Here is a 26,264-nt window from a genome sequence, read left to right as displayed (position 1 = left end):
TGAGGAACTCGGCCAGTCCATCCTTGCCTGGCAGCACATTCTTCAGAGACAAGGCAACCAAGGGAGATGTGTGGAAAACCCAGCAGTCTTTGTCAGTCAGAGATAAATTCCTCAGGGAGACCTGTGTAGGTCCCATGGGCATAGCCAGTGTTCTTTCATTTCTCATGACAGGGGGCAGAGTGTCTTGTATTCAGCAAACCACTAAATGTGAACTGTTGTGATTTCTACATCTCCCTCACACAGCTGCTGGTTTCTGCCTTCTAAAGTTCATGGCTCATGGGTTGGGATTCAAAAGTCTAGGAATCAAAGAATTTTCTAAGTTTTGTTCATACCAATTCCAATGGAGGCAAATGTGTTTATTGAAGGCTTACTCAGCCCTATCACTTGCCAGGACCACGACCTTCGGCATAGAGGTTTAACTGCTCTGTGCCTCAATTTACCCCTCTGGAAAATAGGTGACCTATCCCATGTCACAGGTTTAGTGAGGATTAACTGGCATAGTGCATATGAAGTGCTTAGAAGGAGCTGTGTAAAGAAACACAAGCTCCTCCCTGCCCCTCGCCCCCCTTGTACCCTGCTAAGAGCCTTCCTCTTCCTCTTCATGCAGCCTCTGAGCAATCAAGTGAGGTTGTCTCTCAGATGCCCATCTTTCATCACAGATGCCATGGCTTGGCCCATCCAGTGCCCTTGAAACATTCTATAAGGTCAGGTCTCAGAGCTCCTGCTCTGTCCCTTCCCCTGGGCTCCAGCTTTACCCATTCCCTATACTCAGGCTGTCACGGCTGACCCAGAGGCCAAGACAGTTATTAGAAGGTTGGTGGCTCTACATTCTGATCCAACCGGCCAGCCCAGTTCCTCCTCTGAAGAGGCCAGGGCCTGGATGGGGTGATGAGCAGGTCCCGGACATGGGGTATCTTTGGGGTGCAGGGGGCCTGGGGCCAGACTTTTTGACTGGTCCCAAACGTGACAGCTGCTATGTCCTCAAGAGCATGTTGTACTCCCAACCGCACAGATTTGGGTTAAAAAGTGACAGGTAAGAGTGACAAGTATCAAGAGTCCTGAAGTGCCGCTGGGTGGGATGCAGCCCTGAAAGTGGGAGGAAAGAGCACCCTGAGTTCAGAATCCAGGCTTCCCTTCCTCAGAGTCCTAGCCCTTGCCTTTCTACATTGACAGCCATGTTTGCCACCACTTCTGCTCCTGCCATGGACCCCCACCCCCACCCCCTGATGGCTGGGACGCAAGAGTGGAGAAAAGCAAAAAGAAAAAATCAGAGCTCCCCACCCCTGCGCCTATGCTCTGTGTTGTAGGAGTTCCCAGTTTCACTGCTCTGACCAGAACCAGAGGGTTGTTTCTGTATTTCTTCTGTATCTCTCACCAAGCACTGACTTGAGGTGTCAGGCTATGCTAAGTCCTGCTCAGCAGAGACCCAAGTACAAAATATGTCCCATTCATGACCAGTTTGGTGGTCCTTGGACTCCTGGTTCCCCAGCCCCCAGTCCACTTGCTGGTACTTACTATTCAGAGACTTCAGATAGCTGCAACATGTACTCTGTCCAGGTTTTATACCCAGGGAGGGAGAGAGACAGCCTTGTGTTTACTTCATCCTACCTGGAACTGGAACATAATAAGATTTTAAAGACTTATTGAGTTATAAAAGCCTTGGTCCTTCTCCTGCCTCCAAGAGGAAGGAGACAAGTCCTGGTTGATTGTCAGATTGTCCTGCGTCCTCCTGAAAACACAATCACACCAATTCATGTATTCATCCTCTTAACAAATATTTCTTGAGCACCGGTTCTGTCTATAGTAGGCCCTTTCTAGACACTGAGAATTTAGCAATGAAAACCAGACAAAGCCACTGCCAGACAAAGCAGTCAGAATATAAACAAATAATTAAATATATAATAGGTAGGCGATAAATACTATTGTGCAAAATAAAGGAACACAAAAGAATGGGAGTGCTTCTTTATAAAGGGTGGACAGGCAGAGCTTCTCTGAACAGGTAATGGAATCTAAGGAGAAAGTAGAAAAAAAGTGAGCTCTCTAAATATCTGAGGCAGAAGTATTCCAGGAAGAAAAAGTTGCCAAGACCCTCTGAGGGCAGACAGAGCATGGCTGGTATGTCTGAGGAATAGCAATGGGCCTATGTAAGTGAGCAGGAAGCGCAGGGCAGGGAGGCATGCTGTTGGCTGGCTGGGGCAGGAGGCCATGGGAGAGAGATCACATGTGACTGTGAAGGCCATTGTTAGGACTATGGGTAGTGTGGAATTTGACACAGAGGAGTGGCCTTATCTGACTTATAGTTTAACGGATCAGTCTGACTGCTGTTTTGAGAATAGACTGGGATTAAGGGAGCGGGGGCCAAGAAGAAAGCAGAAAAACCATCTAGAAGACTATTGAAATAATTCAGGAGAGACAAAACCATGTATTTATTGGTCCAGGGGGGGTCTGATGGAGGAAGCTAGAAATGGTTGCATTCTGAATATATGTTGAAGGTAGAGTGGACAAGAGCTGTTGACAGGGGGTTTGGATGGAGAGAGAAAGTGAATAGTCAACTTGGAGTTGCTATGGAGACTATTTGGCAATCACCCTGCTGACCCAGGGATCTCTAAGCCAGCATCCCTGACATCATGATGTTCAGCCACTTAAGGAATACTCCGTGGGAGAGAGGATTCACTACCTCACACAACAGCCTTACCCAGCCCTTTATACTTTCTTATACTCCCTCAAAGCCATGTCCTTGTGTCTTTCTCTTACTGCTTCCAAAGCACTACAAGGCAGGTCCTCATACCTCCCACAGACAATCCTCCAGATTCCTGGCAGAGGTGTGCCTGGCTTCTTCCTCCATTCATATTCCCCATCAGTGCTGTATTTCGGTCCCTCTGGACATGAACAAATCCCAGGAGGAAGCAGCTCTGGGTGTTCTACCAGGTAGAGCTCCTTCGGGGAATATAGTTCACAAATTTTGGTAAATGATTCATATTCAGGCCACAAATCTAAATTTGGCAAATGGACTCTTCACCATCCTTTTTTCCGGGTGGGGAGAATTAGAGAGTTAGCTTTAATCTTGCTTCCTTATCACTGAGAAAACCAAAGCAACTAGAAGTGTGCTTCCTTAGACCACCTGTCAGCATCCCTTTCCACACTCTCTTTTCTTGACCATTGTAGTAATGAGCTAGCTGTGCTCCTACCTCAATCTAGTTCCTCCACTTTTCTACTATATCCCACCTCTTTCCCCATGTTCAAGAACATTGGAGTCACTGAAAATTGGAGGGAACAATGGAGTAGAACTAATATATTAAAAGCAGAATTCAGGGGCACCTAGGTGGCTCAATCATTAAGCACCTGCCTTCAGCTCAGGTCATGATCCCAGGGTCCTGGGATCAAGCCCCGCATCGGGCTTCCTGCTCAGTGGGAAGCCTGCTTCCCTCTCTCCCACTCCCCTCGCTTGTATTCCCTCTCTTGCTGTCTCTCTCTCTCTCTCTGTGTGAAATAAATAAATAAAATCTTAAACAACAACAACAAAAAGCAGAATTCAAGAACCCTTATAGAAATAGGAGAAAACCTAAATTTTTGTAAAGGTCAAGGTTGTGCCTGGGAAAATTGAGAATGATCAACTCACAGACAAAGCCTACCCAATTATTAGACTTTAAAGACAAAGTATTTAAATACTCATACTCAAGGCCTCCAGACACAGTAGCCACAATACCTAAAAGAGTATGCAAATTGTATTGGCATCAGGATATTTGAGAGCAACACACAAAGCAAGACAAGAATGGAGCATTATTTTCAGATAACCAAAAGAAAGGAAGTAAGTTGTAAGCCAAGGACTTTACATGCTGCATAGCTATCATTCAAGGCTATTGAAAAATTATATGTACAAGGAGTGAGAGAAATCTGTACACATGAGCCCTTCTGAGATAACCTGCTAGAGGATGGATTCTATCTGATCAAGAGGTGACTGGTGAGGGGAACTTCTGGCAAGAATGATGGCAAGTATGTGGTATATTTAAAGTATATTTAGAGCATGTAGATCTAAAAGTTAAACAAGGATCAGGGGCAAAGGTGGAAAATAACTTGTAAATGGCTTATGTTCTGACCAAGTAGAAAGAATCTAACTTAAAACTTGAGCCAGGAAGGAAGACAAAGACCAAACTAGAATAAGGTCATTGCTCCATAGAAACAGATAGGAATCAAATGATACCATTTAGAATCAGCAATCTAGACAGTTCAGATAGTTCATAGTTAAGTGATAAAAAAGGTAAATCAGGATATTTTAAACGATATCAATACAAAGATTACTATTAGAGCAAATATGTACACTTCTGAAAATATCAAAGCAATTTTTATAAAAAAAAGCAAAGGAGACATAGAAAGAAACAAAGTAAATATAACATAAAATTGATACCAATATAGTCATATCAATAAATTTGAAGGAGATTAACTTGTTCAGTAAAAGAAATAGATTTTCAAAATATCTTACGGAGCAAAACACCAGTTTCTTCTACATATAGAAGAAATATTTATTTGTTTGTTTGTTTATTTGTTATATTTATTTATTTTTTAAAAATATGGAACGCTTCATGAATTTGTGTGTCATCTTTGCGCAGGGGCCATGCTAATCTCTGTAATTTAATAAATTATAATTTATAATTTATATCTGTAATATATCTGTAATATAATAAATGTTATTATATGTGCTGCCAAAGCTAGCACTAGAAGAAACATTTAAAACAAAGTTATTCAAAGGCTAAAAGATAAAAGAGAATAGGAAAAGTCATACTAGCTAAATAGAACAATTCGAAAGAAGGGTAGCAAACTTAATATTAGTGCAGAATTTAGGCCAAAAAGCATGAAATGAGACAAATAAAAATATAATGCAAAAAGCCACAAACTACAATAAAATATATGTTATTAATATCTACGTACCAGATTACACAGAAACCACTTCTCCATGAAATGGAAATGACAGCAATGTGAGGAAAAATAGAAATAATAATGATAAGACAGTTTTACACACCATTCTCAGACCAAGAAGGGTGTGTGAACAAAAAATAAGTGTGAATAGAGAAGACTTAACCAACATTAACGATAAATTAGATTTCATAAATATGTATTAAATGCTATACGCTTCAATAAAGAATATGCTTTCATCTTAAGCAGACATGAAATATTAATCAAAATTGATCACATATTATATCACAAGGGAAACATAAGTAGGTTCCATAGTAGGAATATTACAAACTGAATTCTCTGATCACAATGCAGTAAAAGTAGAAATAAAAAGCAAACATTGAAAAAGCCCTTCTGAAGATGGAGAAAAATGGACCGACTTCATTCTCCCTACTAAAACAATTACAAAAAGTCTGAACAAAATATATGAAACAATACCAGGGCCAAACCATGAAGGACAGTGATCCTGAAGACTTGGGAACAAATGAGTTCTACAATTTTCTCAGTTTAGTGCCTGGAAAGGGTTTTAGGCCCAGTGCAGGGAGCCCAGTGGACTGCTGACTTGAGAAGCTGAGAGTCTGAGGGGATCAAGGGAACTGCAGTTCACAGGACAGAGTATGAGAGAGAGGAGAGCTGCAGAGGGTCCCTCTCAGGTATTCAATAGAATGCTGGTCAGCACATATGTGTGAGGAAACCCCCTGTCTCAATCCATTCGGGCTGCTATAATAAAATGCCATTACCTGGCAGCTTATAAACAACAGAAATCCATTTCTCACAGTTCTGGAGGCTGGAAGTCTGGGATCAGGTGCGGACATGGTTGGCTGCGGGCCCTCTTCTAGTGGCAGACTTCTTACTGTAGTTCTCACATGGTGGAAAGCAGGAAGCTTTCTGAAGCCTCTTTTATAAGGCTAACTAATTCCACTCATGAGAGTTCCATGCTCATGACTTAAGCACTCCCCAAAGGCCCTATCTACTAATCCATCATCTTTGGGGGCTAGGATTTCAAAATACGAATTTTGGGAGTGAAACACACATTCAGACCATAGCACTACCCAAAACCACAGAGAGAACCTCCTGAAAGGATCAGCAGAAACACTGATGGGTAATCTCACAGGGCCAAGAGTAATGTCTGCTCCAAGTGTAGGGGCCTGTTTGGCCAGAGGGAGCCATTTCATTGTAGGGTTGGGTTAACCCTGCCCCTCCTGGAGGAACTTGCTTGCAGGCCCTGGATATGGGGGCGGGCCAGCCGAAGGGAGACATCCAATCAATGGGGCGTGCATATATTTGCTATGGTTAATTGGAATTCAATTGGCCACCCGTATTGCTGACCGAGCATGACTTTGCAGTTTTCCCTGTGTGTTGCAGTTTCATTGGCCACCTGTGTGTGGGCCAGGCTCAACCACCTGTATAAAGGTTAGTCTGTGAGGCTGGGGTGGAGTAGTAGGACTAGTTGTAAGGGGGTAGTGATAGCATCGGGAGCAGTGTCGTCTGGAGCGTGGGAGCAGCATCATCAGGAGCATCGGGATTGTTGGGAGCGTCATGAGCCTCCCTGGGGAGCGGCCTCCCTGGTAAGGGGAATCATCGGGGTTGGTGTCCTGGTCATCATCTCCTCTTTGTAAGAGACAGGCCCCAACTGGTCAGTTTGATTTTCGATGCTTGGCACGAAATAAAGCTTTGCTTAACTTTCACTTTGTGTCAGTCTGGTTCCTTTGATCATGGACCCTAATACAAGCAGCTGAACTAGAAAAGCTCATACTTCATGTAGAATTGTGTAGAGTACTCATAAAAATCTTGCCTCAAAGGTGGGGGATAATTAGACCTAGACTAAACACTGCTTTGGCTCTATCTGACAAATCTTTAATGTAAAACCTGAAAGGACTGAACTCTTTCCAATTAACCTAACTGTATCTCAGAACAAAGCCCAGGGACAAATATACATTTAAATTCATAATGTCTGGCATCCAATAAAAAATTACCTGGCATGTAAAAAAGCAAGAAAATGTAACCTATAATGAGGAGGAAAGTCAATTAATTAAAACCAACCAGAACTGGACACAAATGTTAGACTTAGCGGAGACATTTAGACAGTTATTATAACTGTAACCCATATGTTCAAAAAGTTAGTATATTGACAAAGAAGATGCAAAAAAGACCCAAATTGAATACCTAGAGAGGAAAACTACAAATGCTTGATGTGAAAGACACACTGGATGGGACTAAGAACTCAGATTAGCATTGGAGAGGAAAAGATTAGTGAATTTAAGATACAGCAATAGAAACTAACCAGAGTGAAATATACAGGAAAAAAATAATAAAAGAAGAAAATGAAAAGAACGTGAGTGAGCAGTAGGACAACTTCATGCTGCCTATTATACCTATAATTGGAGTCGCCAGAAGAGAGGATATAAAAGTGAGATATTTTTTAAAAATCTGAAGAAATATTGGCTTAAAATACTTGAAACATGATAAAAGCTATTAGGTCACAGACTCAAAAAGATTAACAAACCCCAGGCACAAGAAACACAAAGAAAACCACTCTAAGCCAAATAATAAAATTACTGAAAACGAGTGATAAAGAGAAAACCATAAAAGCAACCAATGGAAAAGACACCTTACATAAAGAAAAAAAAAAAAAAAGACTAGGGCACTAGCAGATTTCTAGTCAGAAACAATGCAAGCAAGAAGATAGTGAAGCAACATCTTTAAAGTAATGAAAAAAATAAGCTGTCAACCTAGAATTCAATATCCAGTGAAAGTATCTTTCAAAAACTAATGCAAATAAATAATTTGTTTAGACATTCAAAAGCAAGAAGAATTCATGCCTGCAAAGCCACACTACAAGGTTTGATGAAGAAGTCTTTCAGGCAGAGGAAAATGATACCAGATGGAAATATAAAATTTCACAAAAGAATAAAGAGCAGTGAAAATGATAGCTATATGGATAAACATGTAAGATTTTGTTATTATTTAAATCTCTTTAAAAATAGTTATATTTAAGAGAAAAACTTTGCCATGTAAAGTTTATAATATATGTGGAAATGAAATGTATGGCAGAGATAGCATAAAGGCTACTAGGAATTAAATGAAATATACTATAGAGAGGTTGCTTCCTGTAATATAATGATGTAGTATAAAATCACTTGAAAGTAAATTGTGATAATTTAGTGATGTATACTATATGTCCTGAAACAAACACCAAAATGGCAAAACAAAGAATTATAGTTCATAAGCCAATAAAAGAGAGAAAATGGAGAAAAATGTTCAATTAATTTAAAAGAAAGCAAGATGAAGAGGAAATAAAAGTCAAGAACATATGGGATGAATAGAAATCAATCTATAATGTGGTATACTTATATCTAATGATATCAATAATCTCATTAATGTAAATGGTCTAAACACCCAATAAAAAGACAGGGATTGTTAAAATGGATTTTTAAAAAAAGCAATCCCTACTATCATTGCCTACACAAAATTCACTTTAAATATACAGACACAAATAGATTAAGACAAAGAAATGGGAAAAGCTAAACTGCTATGACTGATCAAAAGAAAGCTGGAGTGGCTATACCAATATGAAACTAAGTAGATTTCAGAACAAAGACTACTGCCAGGGATAAAGAATGTAATTTCATATGATAATCAATTGAGAGGCTGTAGCATAATTTAGAATCAGAATATAAGCTGTTGATTAGGTAATAGTATTGTATAGATGTTAATTTTCCTAACTGATAACTATTCCATGCTTATATAAGAGAATTTCCTTATTCTTCGAAAATAGCTAATTATGAAGAAGTAAACAGGCACAATTTTATACAACTTACTATCAAATAAGACAGGGATAAAGCAATATAACAAAACTTTAACCATAAATAGATCTGCTTAAGCATACTTAGAAAATCATGTACTATTATTATAACTTTTCTACAAAATTTGCAACCAACACAAAATAAATGTTAAAAAATTATATTCACATCACTCCCATAGAAGTCCCTATTCAAAATAAGCATCCCAATGTCTTTATTTCAAAGTACTTAAGTTCTAATATGAAATATTTATTAAAGTTTATTATGAATCTGCCTCCAAAAACAAGCTCTCAGGAACAGAAATCTGCTATTTTGTACAGTGAGATAATCCTGCATTTCTAGAACTATACCTAGCACTTAGTAGATGTCAGAATTAATTTACTTGAATGAGAGAATAAATATCCAATAAACAATTGGATAAAACAGGCTCTAGAGTCAGATGATCTGTGTCCAAATCCTCATTCTTACTGTTACTGGATGCAACATGGGCAAGTAACTAAGCTTCTCAGAAACTTAGTTCCTAACGAGTAGTTATCTATAAGAGAAATGGAGAGTGTGAAATCAGCAAAAATGGTGGAGTATGGAACTCCAAAAGTCTGTTCTTCCACAAGAGCAATGAAAAAAGTGACAAAAAAAAAAAGAAAGAAAGAAAGAAACTGTGAGAATCAACATTTACAGGACTCTGGAATCTAATCAATATCATACAGCAAGCACAGGAATGATCAACTGAGAAAAACACAGATGAGACTCAATGAAATGTGACATTTTACCCTACCTGGTACTATCTCCCACTCACCAGGTTGGCGGGGGCCTGACGACAGCAGCTGGTATTTCCGGTACGTACCTGGCACCAGAGGGAACCAACCAGACCCAGTTCCAAACAACTATAGTTTTTGTTTTGACCTGTCTGGTGGCTTCTCGAAGTACTGTCTCAAAAAGCTTGTTCTATTTCACCTAACTCAGAACTATCCCAAGGTTGAAGCAGCTACCCAGGGAGAATTTGTCAAAAATACTCAAAATCAAGTGTGTTAGCTGCTGCTTCCTCAGGCAAGGACTAACAGCCAGGGGAAACAATAGTCTAAACTAAAAAGCCTGGGAATGAAAGGCTGGAAAATGAAATTCTTTAAAGAAAGAAATAGAAATTCTTTAAAGAGTAAGTATTTTTGGAATGCTGCCATATATCTCTGGGACGCTAAAAGGCAATACACATACCCAGGGCTGGGAACATGCTCAGAAAATACTTGAGGAGGCCCTAAGCTCTTGTCCCTGGCTGATCTCTGGGCTCTGCACAAGCAGGAAGTGAAGGCTAAGGTAAAGTTGTAAAATGTCTGGCTGAGTATTGAATGCATGTCCCAATGCGCGCACACACACACACACACACACACACACACACCACACCACCCAGTAAAACTAGGAGGGTTTTTGTTTTTGTTTTAGTTCCAAGTATCTAAGGAAATTTCTGTGAAATCACTAGCTGACCATAAATCTAACAGAAAAGACTTTAATGATCACACATTATGAAGGATACAAACTATACAAAACCAGTCAAAAAAAGTAATGAAATCAACAACAAGGAAAATGCAAATCAAAACCACAATGCGATACCACATCACACCTACTAGAATGGCTATAATCTTTTTTTTAAAAAGATGAAAATAGCAAGCATTGATAAGGAGAAACCAGAACCTTCATATGTTGTTGGTAGGAATGTAAAATGGAATAGCCACTGTGGAAAGTATTTTGGCAGTTCCTCAAAAAGTTAAACACAGAATTGTCACATGACCCAACAATTCCATTCCTAGGTATATATCAAAAAAAAAAAAATTTAGAAACAAAAATTCAAACAAAAATGTGCCCACAAATGTTGATAGTGGAATTATTCATAATAACCGAAAAGGAGAAACAACCCAAATGTCCACCAATGTGAATGGATAAACAAAATAAGGTACATGTATGCAATGGAATGTTATTTGGCCTTAAAAAGAATGAAGCACTGATACATGCTCCAGCATGGAGAAACCCTGGAAACACTATGTTAGGTAAAAGCCAGACACAAAAAACCACATGTTGTGTGATCTCATTTACACAGAGTGTCCAGAATAGACGAATCCATCAAAATGGAAAACAGATTAGTGTGTTGCTCTAGGCTAAAGAAAAGAATAGTGACGGTTTAGTATGTATGGGACTTCTTTTAAGGGGGTGGGTTGACAAAATGTTCTGGAAATCAGTAGTGGTAATGGTTGCACAAGGTCATGAATATAGTAAAAGCCATCGAATTGTACACTTTAAAGTGGTTAAGATGGTGAACTTTACGTTATGTGCACTTTTGAATAAGGCATGTGGGATGCTCAGATAGGATGATGCGTTCTGAATTTTCCAGGAGGGAGTCTTTCAAAATAGATGCCCAGTAAATATTAACACCTGAGCCGCCTCCAACTAGCCTCTAAGGCATTGTCCTCCTCTCATCCGTCAGGGTCATTCTCATCAGCTCAGCCACCCCCTCCCCTTGGCTAGACTTGATGCTAAGGGTCTGAGTGAGAACCCGGTTCCCCAGGCCCTGAAGCAGGGGAGAAAGGAAGCGGGGGACAATGGCCAAGCTTTCTTTAGGGGTCTGGGGCCCCAGGAGCTGGATGAGGCTGATCAAGCATTCTCTTTAATGAGAGGTCTTCGGTTGGTTGGAAAATGCCTGAAATGGACGTTAGGAGGGTGGGAATTGCAGCTCTGCCCCTAACTCTCGAGAGACGGCAGGCCAAGTGCCTTCTGGATGGTGTTTTCCTCCGAGGCAGGATGAAATGGCAGCGAGGACTCTGGGAGCACACAGCCTATGATTCCACGGCCTGGTAAATATAAAGCAAAGGACACTGCCCCCGGAGACTAGACCGGGGCGGACCCCCGTTCCGGCGTGCCTGGGGCTCCGTCCCGTCCCACCCGCTCACCACCTTCACCAGAGCAGCTTTCCTCGGAAGCCCGCACAGCCCTCTCGCGTCCGCGAACGTGACCCACGAAGGCCGGCGGGGGCGCGCCGGGGGAGGAGCGCGGCCTCTGATTGGAAGAGGGACGCGGGGGCGGGGAGACGGGCGTGGCCAACGGCAGAAGCGCGAGCCGTTGGCGGTTAATTTTCGGCAGCGCCTTGCTTAGTATCTTCCAGACGGCTGTGAGTTGACTTCGTAGCTGACAGACCGGTTTAGGAGCACCCTCCACCCCCAAGGAAGATCAGAACTCCTTTAAGGATGCAGGAAACTCCCCGAGGCCCAGGTTGTGGGGAACTGGGATCTCCCTCGCTTATCCCAGGTTGGTTACAGACGTTGCGGCCTTTGTCCCCAAGGCCACCTCTCTGTCCTCCCGGGGACGCGGCCCCGCGCTGCCTGACTGCCGGCCGCGGGCCGCTCAAAGCCTGTGCTGAGCCCCTGCCCTTGCCGCGGACTCCCCCTCGCATTTCCGTTTACCTGTGTATTGTGTCTCCCGTGGAAGGATGCCGTCCCCCCTTCCCGAGAGGTCGCCGCCTGCAGGTGGGGGGAGAGCGCAGGATTTGGAGAAGCCAGAGGAGCCTGGCAGGGCTGCTGCCTGCCCGGCCCCCAGCCTGAGGCGCTGGGGGTGGGGGTTTGCGGGAATTCCTCCTGCTTTTCGTCTCCCCTCCCTTCCCGCCGCGAGGGGAGGGGGCGTGGGTTGGACGGGAGTGCAGACCTGAGGCCAGGAGATCTCCTTCGCAAGGCCAGGGTCTCCCTCCTACGCTGGGGGGCGGGGCCCAATGGCGTGGGGAAGACACCACCCCGTTGCCAGCATGCCCTCTCACCTGAAACATGGCAGGATGGACACACCGCCGAGGTCAGAGTCTCGGTAAGAAGGGGAGTGAGGGGAATGTCTTTTGAAAACAAGTGGACTACAGATTACTTGTGGTTTTAACTTGTGGTTTTAACGGTGTGGGCTTTGCCCCCACTGCGGCCTTTCCGTGTATCGAGTTTCTCCTGATGTCCTTTTACTTTCACAGGACGGGCCACTGCCCATGATCGTCGGTCAAGCCATAACCAAGAGCATGGTGGCTGTTCGTGCACGTGGTCCTCTTCTAGGAACTAGGAAGCCACCTCACAGCAGGACCATGCCCGGCTCCTCCTTTTGCAGACTTTACTGAAGTGTTAGCTCTCTGGAAAAGGATCTGCTAGTGGGACCTGGGGCTTTTGTTCCCTGTGCCACACTCCCCCGTCCCCCTCAAGATATCCAGTACTCTCCCTTCATGGAGGAGGTTTGAGCTTCGTTCAGGCAGCAAGAGAAGACCTAGCCCTCACGGGTCAGGGTTCCTTCAAAGGTCAGGGCTCACAGGACTCCTCAATAGAGAGGGCTGGGCGTGAGCAGGAGCCCCACTGTAGGCTTTGGTATCAGTACAGAGGGTGGGTCCCTTCCCATCATCTTTTCCCCCTTTGTCCCAGAACTCCACTCAGACCCAAAGACTCTTCCATTTACCATCAACATGGAAACTTGGCTCTTCACTTGGGTATATTCTCCCTCTTTTGTGCATTATCTTGTTCCTCAAAACTGCCCTTCCATGAGGGAGGCCTGTAGAGTCAAGGGGCCTGGCCAGACACCAGAGGTGACTGGGCCCCTCAGACCTTAGTTGGTTGGGTAGACCAACTTAATAAAGGCTTTGTGTCCTTGACTGCTGGGACTTGTGATTGGTGTCCTGAATCAGAAGACTGAATAGTCCTTTTCTTTCCATCCAAAACCAGTGGACAGTGTTCGTGCCACAGAGAAGGGGGCAATGAGGGAAGGCAGGGAGGGCTATTAATAAAGGGTATCCCTGGCTCTCTCCACCTCCGTCTTTAAACAATTCTTGTTACTATGAAAGACCAGACACCAGTTGGTTTGCTAGATACCTGGCAGGGTTTTCTTTGAGCATCTGCCTTGTGATAAGGCAAGAACCAAAGGAACAAATTTCTCCATTGGAATGTCAGGTCACTAGGAAGGATGTAAAAGGGGGTAAATAGTGATTCATACTGAGGTCCTGGAATTTAATTAGTTACTATTTTTTAACTTAGTTCTCCTAGTCCTTAATTAAGGATAAAGGGAGAATTAATAAGGAAGCAATTCCTGGTGGGACAAGGTTGTTGATCGAAGAGTACAGGTACCCCATCAGTGGGCCTGTGCTGTGCACCTGGCAGGTGGTGGGCAGCTTTCCTGGGTCTCACAGTTGGTAATGAAAGTCCTCTCAGAAAACAAAGCATTCACTCACTGGGGCTTCAGAGGTTGCCCAGTGCCCTGCCCCCCTCTTCCTTTCTTGTTTTGCCCGTGTGCCATGAAGACCAGAGCTGATTTGGCAAGAGAACAGATCTCCCTAAGACTCCCCACCTTGGGGGCCCTTGCTCTGTATTTTTCCACTCCAATGAGGACCATGGAATATTCTGGGAGTTTTCTGTAATGACTCTGGGGGTCTCCTACGGAGCAGGAATGGTACAAAGCTAGAGCCACAGTCTTCAAGCATGGAGCTCATTGGAGCATAGGGAATGAGTAAATGTGTTCTCTACCTTGGGAGACTTATAAATTAAAAGTATAGAATCAATTGTAATCAGAATAATACCACCTGACAGGGATATTGATGAGCAGAGGAGTGTTTATTTGGAGATCTCTGATCTTTCCAGCCCTGAGACTCTGGGCTTAATACCCATATGATAATCATTAGTGTTCTGTAATTTATAACCGTGTTATCATTGATCCAGGTCATTAATCATCATGAATTGGTGACTTCTCAAATGTTATGGGTTATTTGTGTAGCTATGAAGAGCTCTGTGATTTACAATCCAGGGGTTCCTTGGAGGTAGAGGGATACCATGGCCATTTTACAGATGAGGATACTGAAAACAGGAAAAAGATTCAGCTCCCTTGAAGGAGAGGGTCTGCAGTGCACTTGACCTGTTGGGCCTACTGGCTTATTCCTCCTACCCCCACATTTTAGAAAACAAAAGCAAAAAAAAGCAAATAGGGACTTGGGGCTTGTTTAATCCTCAGTTTTTCAGGATGTTTAAGGCCTTTGGGGAAGTCTTCTCTTTCTCACAGGCACTACTAGGACAGGCACAGAGAAGTCATTAAATATCTGTTCAATAGATCTCTCCATGTCTTCCAAATTTTAATGTTATATTTTCGTTTCTAACTCACATGATTCCTTCCAGGTGATTCACGGAGAGTCCTTCACTGTTCTTAGGTAAACTTGGGGCAACTCCACAATTATCAGGTGACTAATTACCCAGCTCTTCCCTGGGTAATTATATGACCCGCAGCAAGTTGTATCCTTTCCGTGTCTCAGTTTTCTCAGTGGTAAAATGGGTGTTCTAACCCTTGTGGCATAATCCTTGTAGGATTATGAGTAATAGCACATGAAGTATGCAAGATGCTTACTGCACTGTACAGAAAAATCACATGAGTTCCTCTTCCCTGCTTGGACAGCCCTTTGTATAATGGACTCTTCAACAAAGAGCTTTACTATTCATGGTGCCTCACGACCAAGAGAGGAGAGTCCTAAGTCTCCCCTTCCCTAGCTGCTTTATGGCCAACCCAGATTCCACAAAACTTTCTGAAAGACATCTACTCTTCTGTGCAACAGCTCTCAATAAATTTACTCTGGAATAATCTGGAAGGTCAGGGGCTCATCACCTCAGTCACTCTCCACTCATGTGGTGTCCAGTCATGCCTTCATGAAGACCTAGAAGAGACAAGTGGATTTAATGGTGGGGCCATGCCCTAGAGCCTCCAGTATTCATGGAGAAGCCAGCCCTTTCTTCCTTTACTAAACCTTGATGTCCAGGTAGAGACACAGCCATGATTTCCCAATGAGCGTCTCTTCTTATACAGGGTCAGGAGTCTTTGCCTTCCCACAGGGAAGAAGAAGAGCCTCAAGACATATACAGTACAAACACCCAAATCCTGAAAACGACCTCAGTTTCTTGGTGGACCCGCTTGTCTCCTGGCTTCACTATGTAGAGGGCCCACAAGGATGCTCCAGATGGAGCCCCATTGCAGGCCTCTACTCTCTTGACCTCTTCTGGATGTAGATGGCAGTTGGGCTAGGCCTATACCCTGGATTCACACAGCTGTCTCTTCCCAATTGTTCCTCTGATTCTACCTCTTACCTCTTCTCTACTCATGCTTGCCTGATCCCTCTCACCTCCCCCCTTCTTAACCAACAGTAGACCATGGTCTCTGACCCTGTTCCAGCTGACCTGGCACTGAAGGGCTGAGAAAGCCTTGTGCCCATGGGGAATTCCTGGCAGAGTCACCCTTTTCAGCCCTATGCTGCAGCTATCCAGGGCCCCATATCCTTTTTCACCTCTTCCAGGCTTGATTGTCCTTCCGCCATGTGGACATTTTCTTTCCTTCTTCCGGTTGCCTTCTGGGCCTTACTTGTATTTTGCTGTAGCAGTACAGCCATCACTGCAGTGGCTGGGGGCAGTGGGGGGGGTATGGAGGTTGGGAGTGATGGGAACACATGTTCTGGGGTCTGAAGATTTCATTTGAGACCATCTTCTGCCCCATAAACTCTATAAGAACTTGGAAAACACAACTTGCTTTCTCATTGGTGGCAGCATTTAGGTCATTCCAGAGCCCAGTTGTTAGACTTTGGTTATTATGCCAGACTGAGGATAAAGGGTGAGGATAAAGGGTGAGCAGGGATCAGGGAAGTGATAAGCAAGGGAGCCCAGGGTGCACTCGGGGATTTTCCAGGTCCTCCTTACTGCTACTGGGACTGTAGATCTCGCAACATGAAGGAGCATCAGGGACTGGGGAGGCTACCATGTGCTTTATGCCCCTTTCTGACCTCCTTCCTTTTCTCAGTGTCATGGAGACCAATAGTGATTTGGCAAGGGAGCAGCGTCCTCCCCCATGGAGATTTTCTCAGCCAAGATCCTGGCTCTGTACCTAGTTTCCCATCATGATTTTGGCCACAGCACTCTGAGAGCGGCTTTTTGTCTGGCCTCTAGATTTCTTGTGAAGGCAGGAATGATGGCTCCACATGGGGCCACCAGGAATATGGTGTCATAACCATCAGGCCTTGATCTGATTGGAGTACGGGGAGCCACTTCCTGCCTGGGATGAACTCTGAAATTCATCATGCACAATCTTGCTTGTAATAAGATTAATGACAGTTTTCATGGATATTGAACAGAAAATTCTAATCCCCATTGAGGGAGGCTGGAGGGGATGGCCCCTGATAGCTCTGGCAGCCCTAAGATTCTCTGAGTCTGAGATACCTAATATTGTCACTAATTCCCTGTAATTTATAATAATGTTTTCAATGATGCATATCATTAATAATAATGACTGTTATCACTCTGCCTTTTCCAGTCTGATGTGTGATCTATTGAACTACATGGTACTTCTCAGGCATACTTACCAAAGTTGATACTTACCGTTGATACTTTACCAGGAAGGAAACCAGGGCCAAGAAATGACTCTGAATCCAGCTTTTCCCACTAAAGGGCCCCTCACCCACCAGAACAATTGTTATTTGCCTTGAGTTACTCGGGACCATCCCCCACCACCAAGTTCTCTGCAACTACCCCTCTTCCAGGACTCCTTGGCTCTTTCCATCCTACTTCCCACTACTCCTCCTCAAAAACTCCTGGGACAGCTAGTTGCCGCCGTTTACCCCTGCTTGCCCAGGTGCAGGATTCCAGTCCTGCCTGGTTCCTGTTTGGCACAAACCTCATCAGTCCCCATGCTAGGTTCCTTTGGAACTTAAAATCTAATGAATTCTTCCAGCCAGAGGTGCCACCTGGGGCTTGTGGCCCTGACCAGTCCATCCATCCAGCCATCTCCTCCGGGATAGTAGGTTCCCCAGAGCTATACATTATCTTGAAATAAAAAACGAACCCATCTTTGCAAAATCAGAGATACAGAAACTAGCTCATGTCCCTGGCCCTCCGGGAAACATGTAAGGCCCTCAAGGGCATGCACAGTGTCCTTCACTTTTATTTTGATTTCTTTTTAAAACCAGGCACAGTGTGGGGCACACAGCAGGTCAGCAAATGCATGTTGAACGCCTACAGCGCTGATTTCTCCACCTCTCTCACTTTTTCTACTGGGCTGGGTCTTCTCAAATTCAAGGTTCACACACCAGGATTCAGGCCTTTGACATGAAACCCAGCAAACTGTGTTTCTATTCGCCTTTGCAGCTCTGCAGGTAACTCAGTGCAAATCCATTTATTGAATGTTTATCCAACTCTGCCACTCACTCACTGTGTGATGTGGGGCAAGTTATTTAACCCCTCTCTACCTTAGCTTCCCCAACGGGAATGTTAATAATACCTACTCCATTGTGTTGTTTTGATAATAAAGTGAGATTACACCAAGCTCTTAGAACAGCGCGTGGCACATAGGAAAATTCTCAATAATGTCAGCTATTATTAGCAATTTAATTTTGCAGTTCAATGTCCACTTGGAAAATGTTAATTTCATGTCAACCTAATGAAGGAATAAAACTTTCCCCGTATTGGTCTGGGTAAATAAGGCAACTAGCCCATCCTGGGTAGACAGGCAGAATTGTATCCTCGAGAGTTCCCCGGAGGAATGGGTGGAATGTGATAGGGAACCAAGGAGGGAAACATTCAGAATTAGTAGGTATAACCCAAGTCTTCACTCTCTTCTTCTTCATAACATTCCTTTTCCAACAGCGAACGAGATACCTGCTTCTTGTCAGTATGTGCCGAGTCGGTGATGGGGGCGTGAGGCTCTGTGGTTTTTTCTTTGCGAGAAAGTGGGAACAGTGTCAGGAAGTTCAGCTAACAGAGGTAAGTACAGTTTGGGGAACAGGAGACACCTCAAATACAGCATAGGAGGTGTCAAGGGAAAGCGAACTCACCCCTGGTCAAGTCGCTGCTGGGTGGCCAGGGAGCACCAGTGAACACATGGTACAGAGGAGGTGGTGAAAGAAGAGGGGGTGTGCTCATCATCACTTAAGCAGTTGGGCAGCTGGACAGAGCGACCTGAGGCCGTGGGAGGCTGGTCAGTGGGCTGATTGGCTGCAGACCAGATGGGTTTGGGGATCCCATGGAGATGGGTGCAATTCCAGTTTCACCCCCTCATCACTAAGAAACCAAGCGGGTGTCCGCAGGATGCACTGACATCTCAGAAAGGGATGAGATAATGAGATCTTCCTTGCCGCAGTCCCCCAGACACCAGCGCAAGATGCTGGGGGAGAATAGTGACTCTCATTCACCAGGAGCACATTTGGCTGTTGGCTAAAGGAGCGAGAAGCTCAAGGACCCCAACAAGAAGAATAAAATATCCAGGCAAGAGCCTGCAATCTGGATCCATTTGCTTGGAGTCAGTGAGCTGAAGGAAGATGCCAAGAATCCAAAACGAGGACACCGGGCAAGATGGCTGGGTCCGTCAGAAGATGCTATGTGGCTATGATGGGCATCACAGGATAGCTCGAGATGCAAAGTCCAGCTCCCCTCTTCGGTCTGTTGGAGAGCATAGGAATTCTCTCTGCTAGAGACTGTAAGGAAGGGAAATCCTGAGCCCTGTAGTAAACACTGACTGGCTGTGATGTGGGAGACTTTAAATGAGATCGTGAAAGATCAGAAACGAAGATCTTGGGTTTAAAGCCTGAAAGCAACAACAACAACAAAAAGCTATCTTTAAACTGTAAAGGCAGCAATGTTCCATGTAGATGTTGGGAGAGCAACCTGGGTGGGTCCAATTCTATTCTGCAAAGGTAGAAACCTAAGGTATTTACCTGGGAGAAGCCTTGTCACAACAAGTTTCCTGCTGCCAACTGCATTACGGGAGTGGCTGGGTTTGAGAATCTAGGTGTGCTATTTAAAACCGCGTGGTAGGGATTTGACTGCTGTCTGCCAAATCTTGTCTTCTGAGTAAGTGTGTCGATTTCAGCAGCAGCAGTTTGCAGAGACGGCAGTGGCTGTAAGAACAGAGGAAGTCCCGCCTCGCTGGCTCAAGCCCTGAAACCCTCACTGCAGACACACAGAGAACAGAAAATAGAAGACACGCAAATACCCAGGCTGTGCTTCAGAAAAATCAGTACCTAGATACCTGGGGAGAAAAAGGTACTACTTGTCTTGGGAGGGGGAAGCCTGAGACAATGACCTTCCTTTTAACCAGCTGGAAATTATATCCCTTAAAAAATGTGCATAAATTCTTTTGGACTTTCAGCAGTGTTATGATGACAAAATGAAAAGCATCTCCTTTGAGGGGAAACTGAGGAATGTCATTATCAAGAATTTGGGGAAAGGGCATTGGAGTATTTGTCAGAAAGCTGAATAATTCGGTTGGGCTCAGAGTGTATCAGCTACCTCTTCTCTGCAAAAGAGCAGAGAACGGAAGCTTCTCTCAATCAGGAAAGAAGATCTGGGTGGGCGAGTGCTTCTCCTGATAGAGATGAGAGTTTAGGGACAGGAAGTGGTGGGAAGATGGGGTTGGTCATTGGAGGGAGCTGGCATGAGGCTTTCTATCTTACAGGGATGAAGTCACAGGCTTTCAGGGCACGGGGCACCAGATGAGGCTGGGGGTGAAAGGCTATTAAGCAAGGGATCTTCTAGAAGTCTCCAGGCCAGGAAAGGGCTGATCACAAGGGTGGTCTGAACAGGACCTTCTGAAGCCTGGGGGAGTCTTTCCTGTCAGGGGAGGGAATGTGTTACACAGGCCAAGAAGCGCCAGAAAGGTCAGTGTGAGGTCAGAGGAAACCACTTAACCAAGGGGCCCTTACCTGGAGTCAACACTTGAGAATTTTACCAGACCTTGAGGCCAAACCAAGAGCTTCCAGGTTAGGCTATAAATCTGAGGACTTCCACCAGTCTAAAATACAATCCATAGTGGGGTGAAGGGAGGAAGAAAGAATAGGGGGTAATGTTATGGAAAGAGCTGAGGCTCTGCGGCCAGACTTATTGCGTGACCTTGGGCAAGTTACTTAACCTCTCTTGGGCCTCAGGCCCTTCATCTGTGAAATCAGCATGAGAATATCTACTTTGAGAGGCTGCAGTGAGAAATGTCTAATTAGTAGCAGTGCAGGACCTGGAAACTGTAGGAGCTCAGTAACTGTTAGCCTCCTTCCCCTTCTGCAGGGTGTGCTGGCAAGTCAATCACTCTCTGTCTAGAGTTGCTCTGCCCCATACAGTGACCAGTAATGGCCACATGTGGCTCTCAAGCACTTTCAACATGGCTAGTCTGGATTGAGAGCACACACTCGATTTCCAAAACTTTGGGGGCAATAAAACTCCCCTCCCTACCCCAAACTTAAAGGTCTTATTAACAATTTTATAGTGATCACACATTAAAATAATACTCTTTTGTATATATTGGATTAGATAAAATATATTATTAAAATTAATTCCACCTGTTTCTTCATACTTGATTTAATGCAGCCACTGGAAAATTTGAAATGACCATGTGGGTCACACTTTATTCCAGTTGGACAGTGCTAATCTAGCCACTAGATGTAGCTAGGGTTGGGAAGCTGTTTCCAGAGAAATTTATTCGTTTCTATACCTTGGGTTTATGCTTTGGTTTGTTGTCCCAAGTTTCCCCATGAAATAACCTTTTTGAAAAACTGTCATCCAAGGCTCAACCAAGATGGGTGGGAGGTGTCCGTGCGCCCCTAGTGGTTAAGTGTGGTGGTGGCCACAATACAGGAAAAAGGAGGCAGGGCAGGTCTGAGATACCAGGTGGAACAGGCAGGGCCTCTGAGGATGGACCATTCCTTCTTCGCCTGGAGCTTCCCTCCAGATCCCTCTACTGTTCTTTATTTCAGAAGACGACCCCATTCTCTCTTATTTCAGACGGCTCCCATCTTATATATGAACTTGGCAGGAAGCAGGTTCCCACTGGGCAGTAAGAAACACAGGTGCAAGAGAAAATGCCACTTCAAAGCCACCTTCAGAAAACCGCAGTTTCCAGAGAAATGAACAGCAGACATTCACAGATAGGAGAATGTTCTTTTTTTCTCTCTCCCAAGGAGTGTGGTTGGTTTTGTTTTTTAAACTGTACATTTTACTGTACATTTCTTTTTTAGCAAAGAAAGTTGGCATTTATATTCTGACCACATGGATGCTGCTTTCCAAAACTCCGAGTCAGAAACATGACAAACACAAGTGCAAGTACATATCATGTCATGACAGAGCTCAGGGCCACTGACTGAAATATATGGTTGGTTCCTCCCCTTCCGGTGTCCACCATTACCTTCTGGGTGTCCGAACCCAAAAGCAAAAAAAAGGTGGTATTCCGGGTCACTTCCTCAATGGCTACATTTAGAAATACTGAACAAGAAAAGTTCAGGGAGGAAAAGGAGAGAAGAGAAACTTGGGCAGGGAAAGAGGGAGGGAGAAAGAGAGTTCTGTTCAAGTCACCCAATTACGTGGTTGCCACCGTGACTGGGGAAGGCCTACGCTCTGGCCCCAGGACTGGCCTAGAAAATAAACGTGTCTCAGGAAGAGACTGTCCTGGGCTACTAATGACCATCAGGACCAGAAAGGGACTGAGGAAGGCAGAGGGTCAACAGAAAGAACAAGAATGAAGACAGGAGAGTGGAGGGAAGGTGAGAGAAGGCAGGAGGGGTAGAAGGGAGAAGGACAAAGACAAGGGATTTGGAGGCTTCTGGCCTCAAGCCAGAAGGCAATCTGCATAGACAGTTCCCCACCAGCTTCTTGTGTGTTCCAAGTGGGGCTGGAGGCTGCCAGCTCAGTGCCAGGTCTGAGCCCATCAGAACCCTTCAGCAGAAGTAGACTCACCTAGACATTGTATGCAGTGTGGTTGGCAAGTGGAAGGAGGGAGAAGAACAGGAGAGAAGCTAGATCAATGGCAGAGACTCAGAAGTGCAAAGAATGGTTTGGGGAGACCAAGGGAGAGGTAGTATGTTGGCAGTGAGGAGAGATCTGGAAGAGATGGAGACCAGAAGAGATGCAGGGGAAAGTACTCCAGATGTTTCTAGAATTGTTTCTCCCTGGCTACATGTCCTCTTCCCCCTCTTGACATGGTCTGGGGTGTGGGGGTTCATCCCGTGGTAGAAAGGAACCTAGGTGCACCTGCCCATCACCCTCTGTCATTTCCATGGATGGATGGATCTTCCTCAAAGCTGGCGTCCAGGAAAGTCATCCCCTATGTCCCGCCCTGGGCCACCTTCCTCAGGAACAAACAAGGGATGGACTTTAGACAGAAATGCCTGAGCCGGGGTGAAGACAGCATAATGAATTCCAAACAGCATCCTAGGAGGTGGCCTTGGCACCTGCACTGACTTAGTCACCAACTCACTGTGTGACCTTGGGCAAGTCCTGTATACTCTGAGGTGGGTGGGGGAGGGAGAGAGGGTTAAGGATGAGATGATTACAAACACCTCTTCAAACTTCAAAACTCTACCATTCTAAACAGATTCCAATTTCCCCCTCCCAAACCTCTAGAATTCTCCCTCTGTGTCAATTAGGAAAAATAGGGATGCTCTACCAGCTTGTGCTGCTCGTGCTGCTGATCTGGAAGCCATTACATCTAGAGTCAAGGAAGATTTCATTAGTCCTTTGAACTTGAGGGGCATCAAAGTGGGTACAATCCAGTAGTTTGGGAGTTAAGCGACTGAGGTCCAAAAAGAAAAGGGTCTTGCCCAAGGTGTTCAGCTGGTTACTCAGTGGTGGCTCTGGAACCCAAACTGAGAGCTTTGGACTCCAAATCCAGTGCTCCTTTTGCCACTCCACTCTGCTTTCCTCAAGAGAAGCCCTCTTGGCCCGCCATAAGCTCAAGGGGAATTTTGGTCCCAGCTTCCCCCCAAAAGAGGTAAAAATCTTACAGCAACTCCAGAAGTTTATGTCCTTTATACCCTTATGGCTCATAAAACCCTTCTCTCTTTCCCACATGTAAGAAGTTCTGGAAGTTACCCTTCTGGCTTAACCTGCTGTCATGGGTGTGGGTCATGATAACTGAGCGGAGGGAGCTGGATCAAATATGGGGGTAGTTGTCCATCTCCCCCAAGCATGCGGACAGTTGGGAATAAGGAGTCTGGGCAGAAGATGCCACAGTCTTCCCTCCAAACAAATGTGGAGTCAGACCCTTTCCCTTCTCTTGTCAAAAGACAAAAATCTCGCACTACCAGGTCTGCTGGGAATGCACCCTCACATGAAGAGTAAATTCTCCGTGATCTGTGTGAATGAAGAGGAGGAGTCTGGGAAGTGGGAAAAATAAATTAAGAAATAAAAACCATAAGAAATCCAAAGCCGCTTGCTTACACACTACATTCGTGATCAGAAAGGAAGAAGTCTGCCTTTCCAAACACTCAGGGCTCAGTCCGACATTTTAGCGATCGAATCCGCTTTCCCTGAGCACACCCCAGCTGGGTGGTGGGGGACAGGCTTAGAAGGTGGTGTGGGTTGGTGGGGGGGGGGGCGTTGACAGGGAGACGAAACCGTCCCTAGATGTAAACATCACCATGGAAACTCCACAAAGACTTGCCAGTACAGATTCTTTCCCCTTCATCCACTCTGCAAGGGTGAGCAGGAGGAGGCCCCCCCAGGCCTACACCGTGCTCTCCATCACCCACTCGGAGCTGCCAAAAGTCCCCCGGGCCCCCACCAGGTCACTCTCCTCAAAGGGCAAGAGCATGCCATTGACAGAGAGGCTGCGCTTTGTCCAGATGTTCGAGACCCTCCGAGGCGGGCTGTAGCCACCGGGGGCGACCCCTCCAGCTGCCGCAGCTGCAGCAGCAAAGTCCCCCATGTCGAAGGAATGGCTGCGCTTGGCCTTGCCCTCCAGGGGCAAGGGGAGCAGGCTCCTGGCCCGGGCTGCAGGCGGCCCCAGCAGTGGCTCTCGGTCCGAGTGGTGGCCCCTGGCCGATGTCCCAGACCCTCTCCCGCCTGGAGTCCTGGAGTCCAGCAGCTCCTCCTTTCTCTGACTCTTGAGGTCCAGGGAGGCAAAGGCCCCCATCAGGCGGTCAAGGTTAGGCTTGGGGCGGGGGGCAGGGGGTGGGAGCCTCCAGGGGCCCCGTCCCAGCCCTGCGGCTTCCCCGCTGCCCAGGGAGCTGGAGGAAGAGGAGTCGCTGCCCTGGGCCAGGCTGGCACTGAACTGCACAAGTTCATTGCGTACCACCACCTTGGGTGGACCCTGCGTGGGGGCCCCGCCGGGCGCACCGGCCAGAGCAGGTGGTGGGGCTCCGTTGGTTTGTGAGTGCACATTGCTGACAGCAGCGGCTGCCAGCTTGCCCGGGGCCTCCTGGTTGCAGACCTTGTACCGCACCATGAGGATAACGATGAAGACCAGTAGTGTAGCCACGATGATGCCACCAATGACCAGGATCATTGTGCCGCCCAGGATCTGGCTGTGCACCGAATGGCACTGTGGGTAGTCAGCCTTGGTGAAGAACTGGGCGCAGCCCACGATGTTGGTGGCCGTGAGGGTCGTGGCTGTGTCGTCCCACATTGCCAGCACACAGAGGTCGTAGCCAGTTCCTGACACCAGGTTGTTGACCACGAAGGCCTTGTTGGAGGCTGGGATCATCCTGGAGTGGGTGGACGCAGAGGGGAAAGACAGGGAGGATCGGCAGAGACAGAAAGAGAGAGAGTGACAGAGACAGGAGGGGTTGGCGGTAGGGAGACAGACACAGGGACACAGAGGGAATGAGGTAGAGCAGGAGAGAGAGGGATGAACCAAGAGACAGGAAAAGGAGCCAAGGAGATGGGGGGGGTGGGGAGATAGGAGGAGGAAGCAAAGGCATGAAGGGAAGGCAGGGGATGGGAACAGGGCATGGGAGGAGGTGAAGTTGTCCCAGAGGGAGGAGGAAAGGGGCCCAGGTAAGAAGTCAGAGAAGGACAGGTGGGGGTAAAAAGGGCAGCAAGAGAGAGATTGAGGGATGGAAGCGTAAGTGAGAGTTGCACACGCAGACCAGGTGCCCAAGGGCCCAGAAGAGGCAGAAACACAGATGCCAGGAGTGTGAAGATGAAGGGAACAAGGAGGGGGGGAGTGGAGAGCAGGTAAGAAGAAGGAGGTACAGAGAAGAAGGGAGGGCCTCAGGCAGAGATGGGGGAGGGAGCACAGGAGGGGCAGAGAGAGAGACACAGAGAGGCAGAGAGGTTAAAGCCTGCAGAAGCCCAGTCTGAACAAAGGGACCCCCAGTGTGAGTCCCGCACTATCTCCCTCAGACTCTGGGAGGTGGTGGGAGCCAGGCCTGCCAGGGCCCCCACTCCAGATACCCCAGATCCCGTCTACCCCTGTTGTGTCCTGAAGATTTGTGGATATCACTTGACCCCTTCTCTGGGCCTGTGCCCTGGGGAGTCACAGTCAAGGCCCTGCTCTCGGAGCCCACACCATCCTCCTCTGCAAATGGCTTTCTCAGGCCTGGCAGGAGAATGCTTGCTGCTGCAAACCGGGTTGGCCGGGTCTAAGCAGAAGACAGCTGGAGGCAAGGAGGGGAAGGGGACAGTGCAATTTGAGGACAGGAAGGCGATTCTGCTTCCCAGAGGGAAGTGATGATTCTTCCCTCTCGGGCATAGCAGGCCAACCTCATCTAGAGAGGCCTGGGAAAAGAGAGTCTCTGCT

The 26,264-nt window shown here is 46.0% G+C and overlaps 1 protein-coding gene, 2 long non-coding RNA genes and 1 pseudogene across 3 annotated transcripts in view; 1 reads left to right on the top strand and 3 right to left on the bottom strand.

Moving 5' to 3' along the window:
• Positions 1-288: 288 nt before the first annotated feature.
• Positions 289-12,234, bottom strand: LOC116870490. Its single transcript, XR_004383232.1, has 3 exons — positions 12,200-12,234; positions 1,516-1,614; positions 289-1,086 (listed from the first exon to the last, which is right to left on the bottom strand). It is a non-coding gene; the product is annotated as an uncharacterized LOC116870490 (long non-coding RNA).
• LOC116870623 lies at positions 4,563-4,656 on the bottom strand (annotated as a pseudogene).
• Positions 11,891-13,404, top strand: LOC116870489. The gene is made up of 2 exons (XR_004383231.1): positions 11,891-12,044; positions 12,742-13,404. It is a non-coding gene; the product is annotated as an uncharacterized LOC116870489 (long non-coding RNA).
• A 9,292-nt stretch (positions 13,405-22,696) lies between these two features.
• LRFN2 (leucine rich repeat and fibronectin type III domain containing 2) overlaps positions 22,697-26,264 on the bottom strand; it is a 169,991-nt gene continuing 166,423 nt past the window's right edge. Inside the window, exon 3 of the mRNA XM_032862279.1 lies at positions 22,697-25,227. Within this exon, the coding sequence (XP_032718170.1) occupies positions 24,249-25,227 (979 nt within the window). The 3' untranslated portion in view covers positions 22,697-24,248. The remainder of the gene's footprint in view (positions 25,228-26,264) is intronic.

Source organism: Lontra canadensis, unplaced genomic scaffold, assembly GCF_010015895.1.
Source record: "Lontra canadensis isolate GAN:19392208 unplaced genomic scaffold, GSC_riverotter_1.0 scaffold23, whole genome shotgun sequence".
Lineage (NCBI taxonomy): Eukaryota > Metazoa > Chordata > Mammalia > Carnivora > Mustelidae > Lontra > Lontra canadensis.
This window is presented reverse-complemented; position numbering and strand designations above follow the sequence as displayed.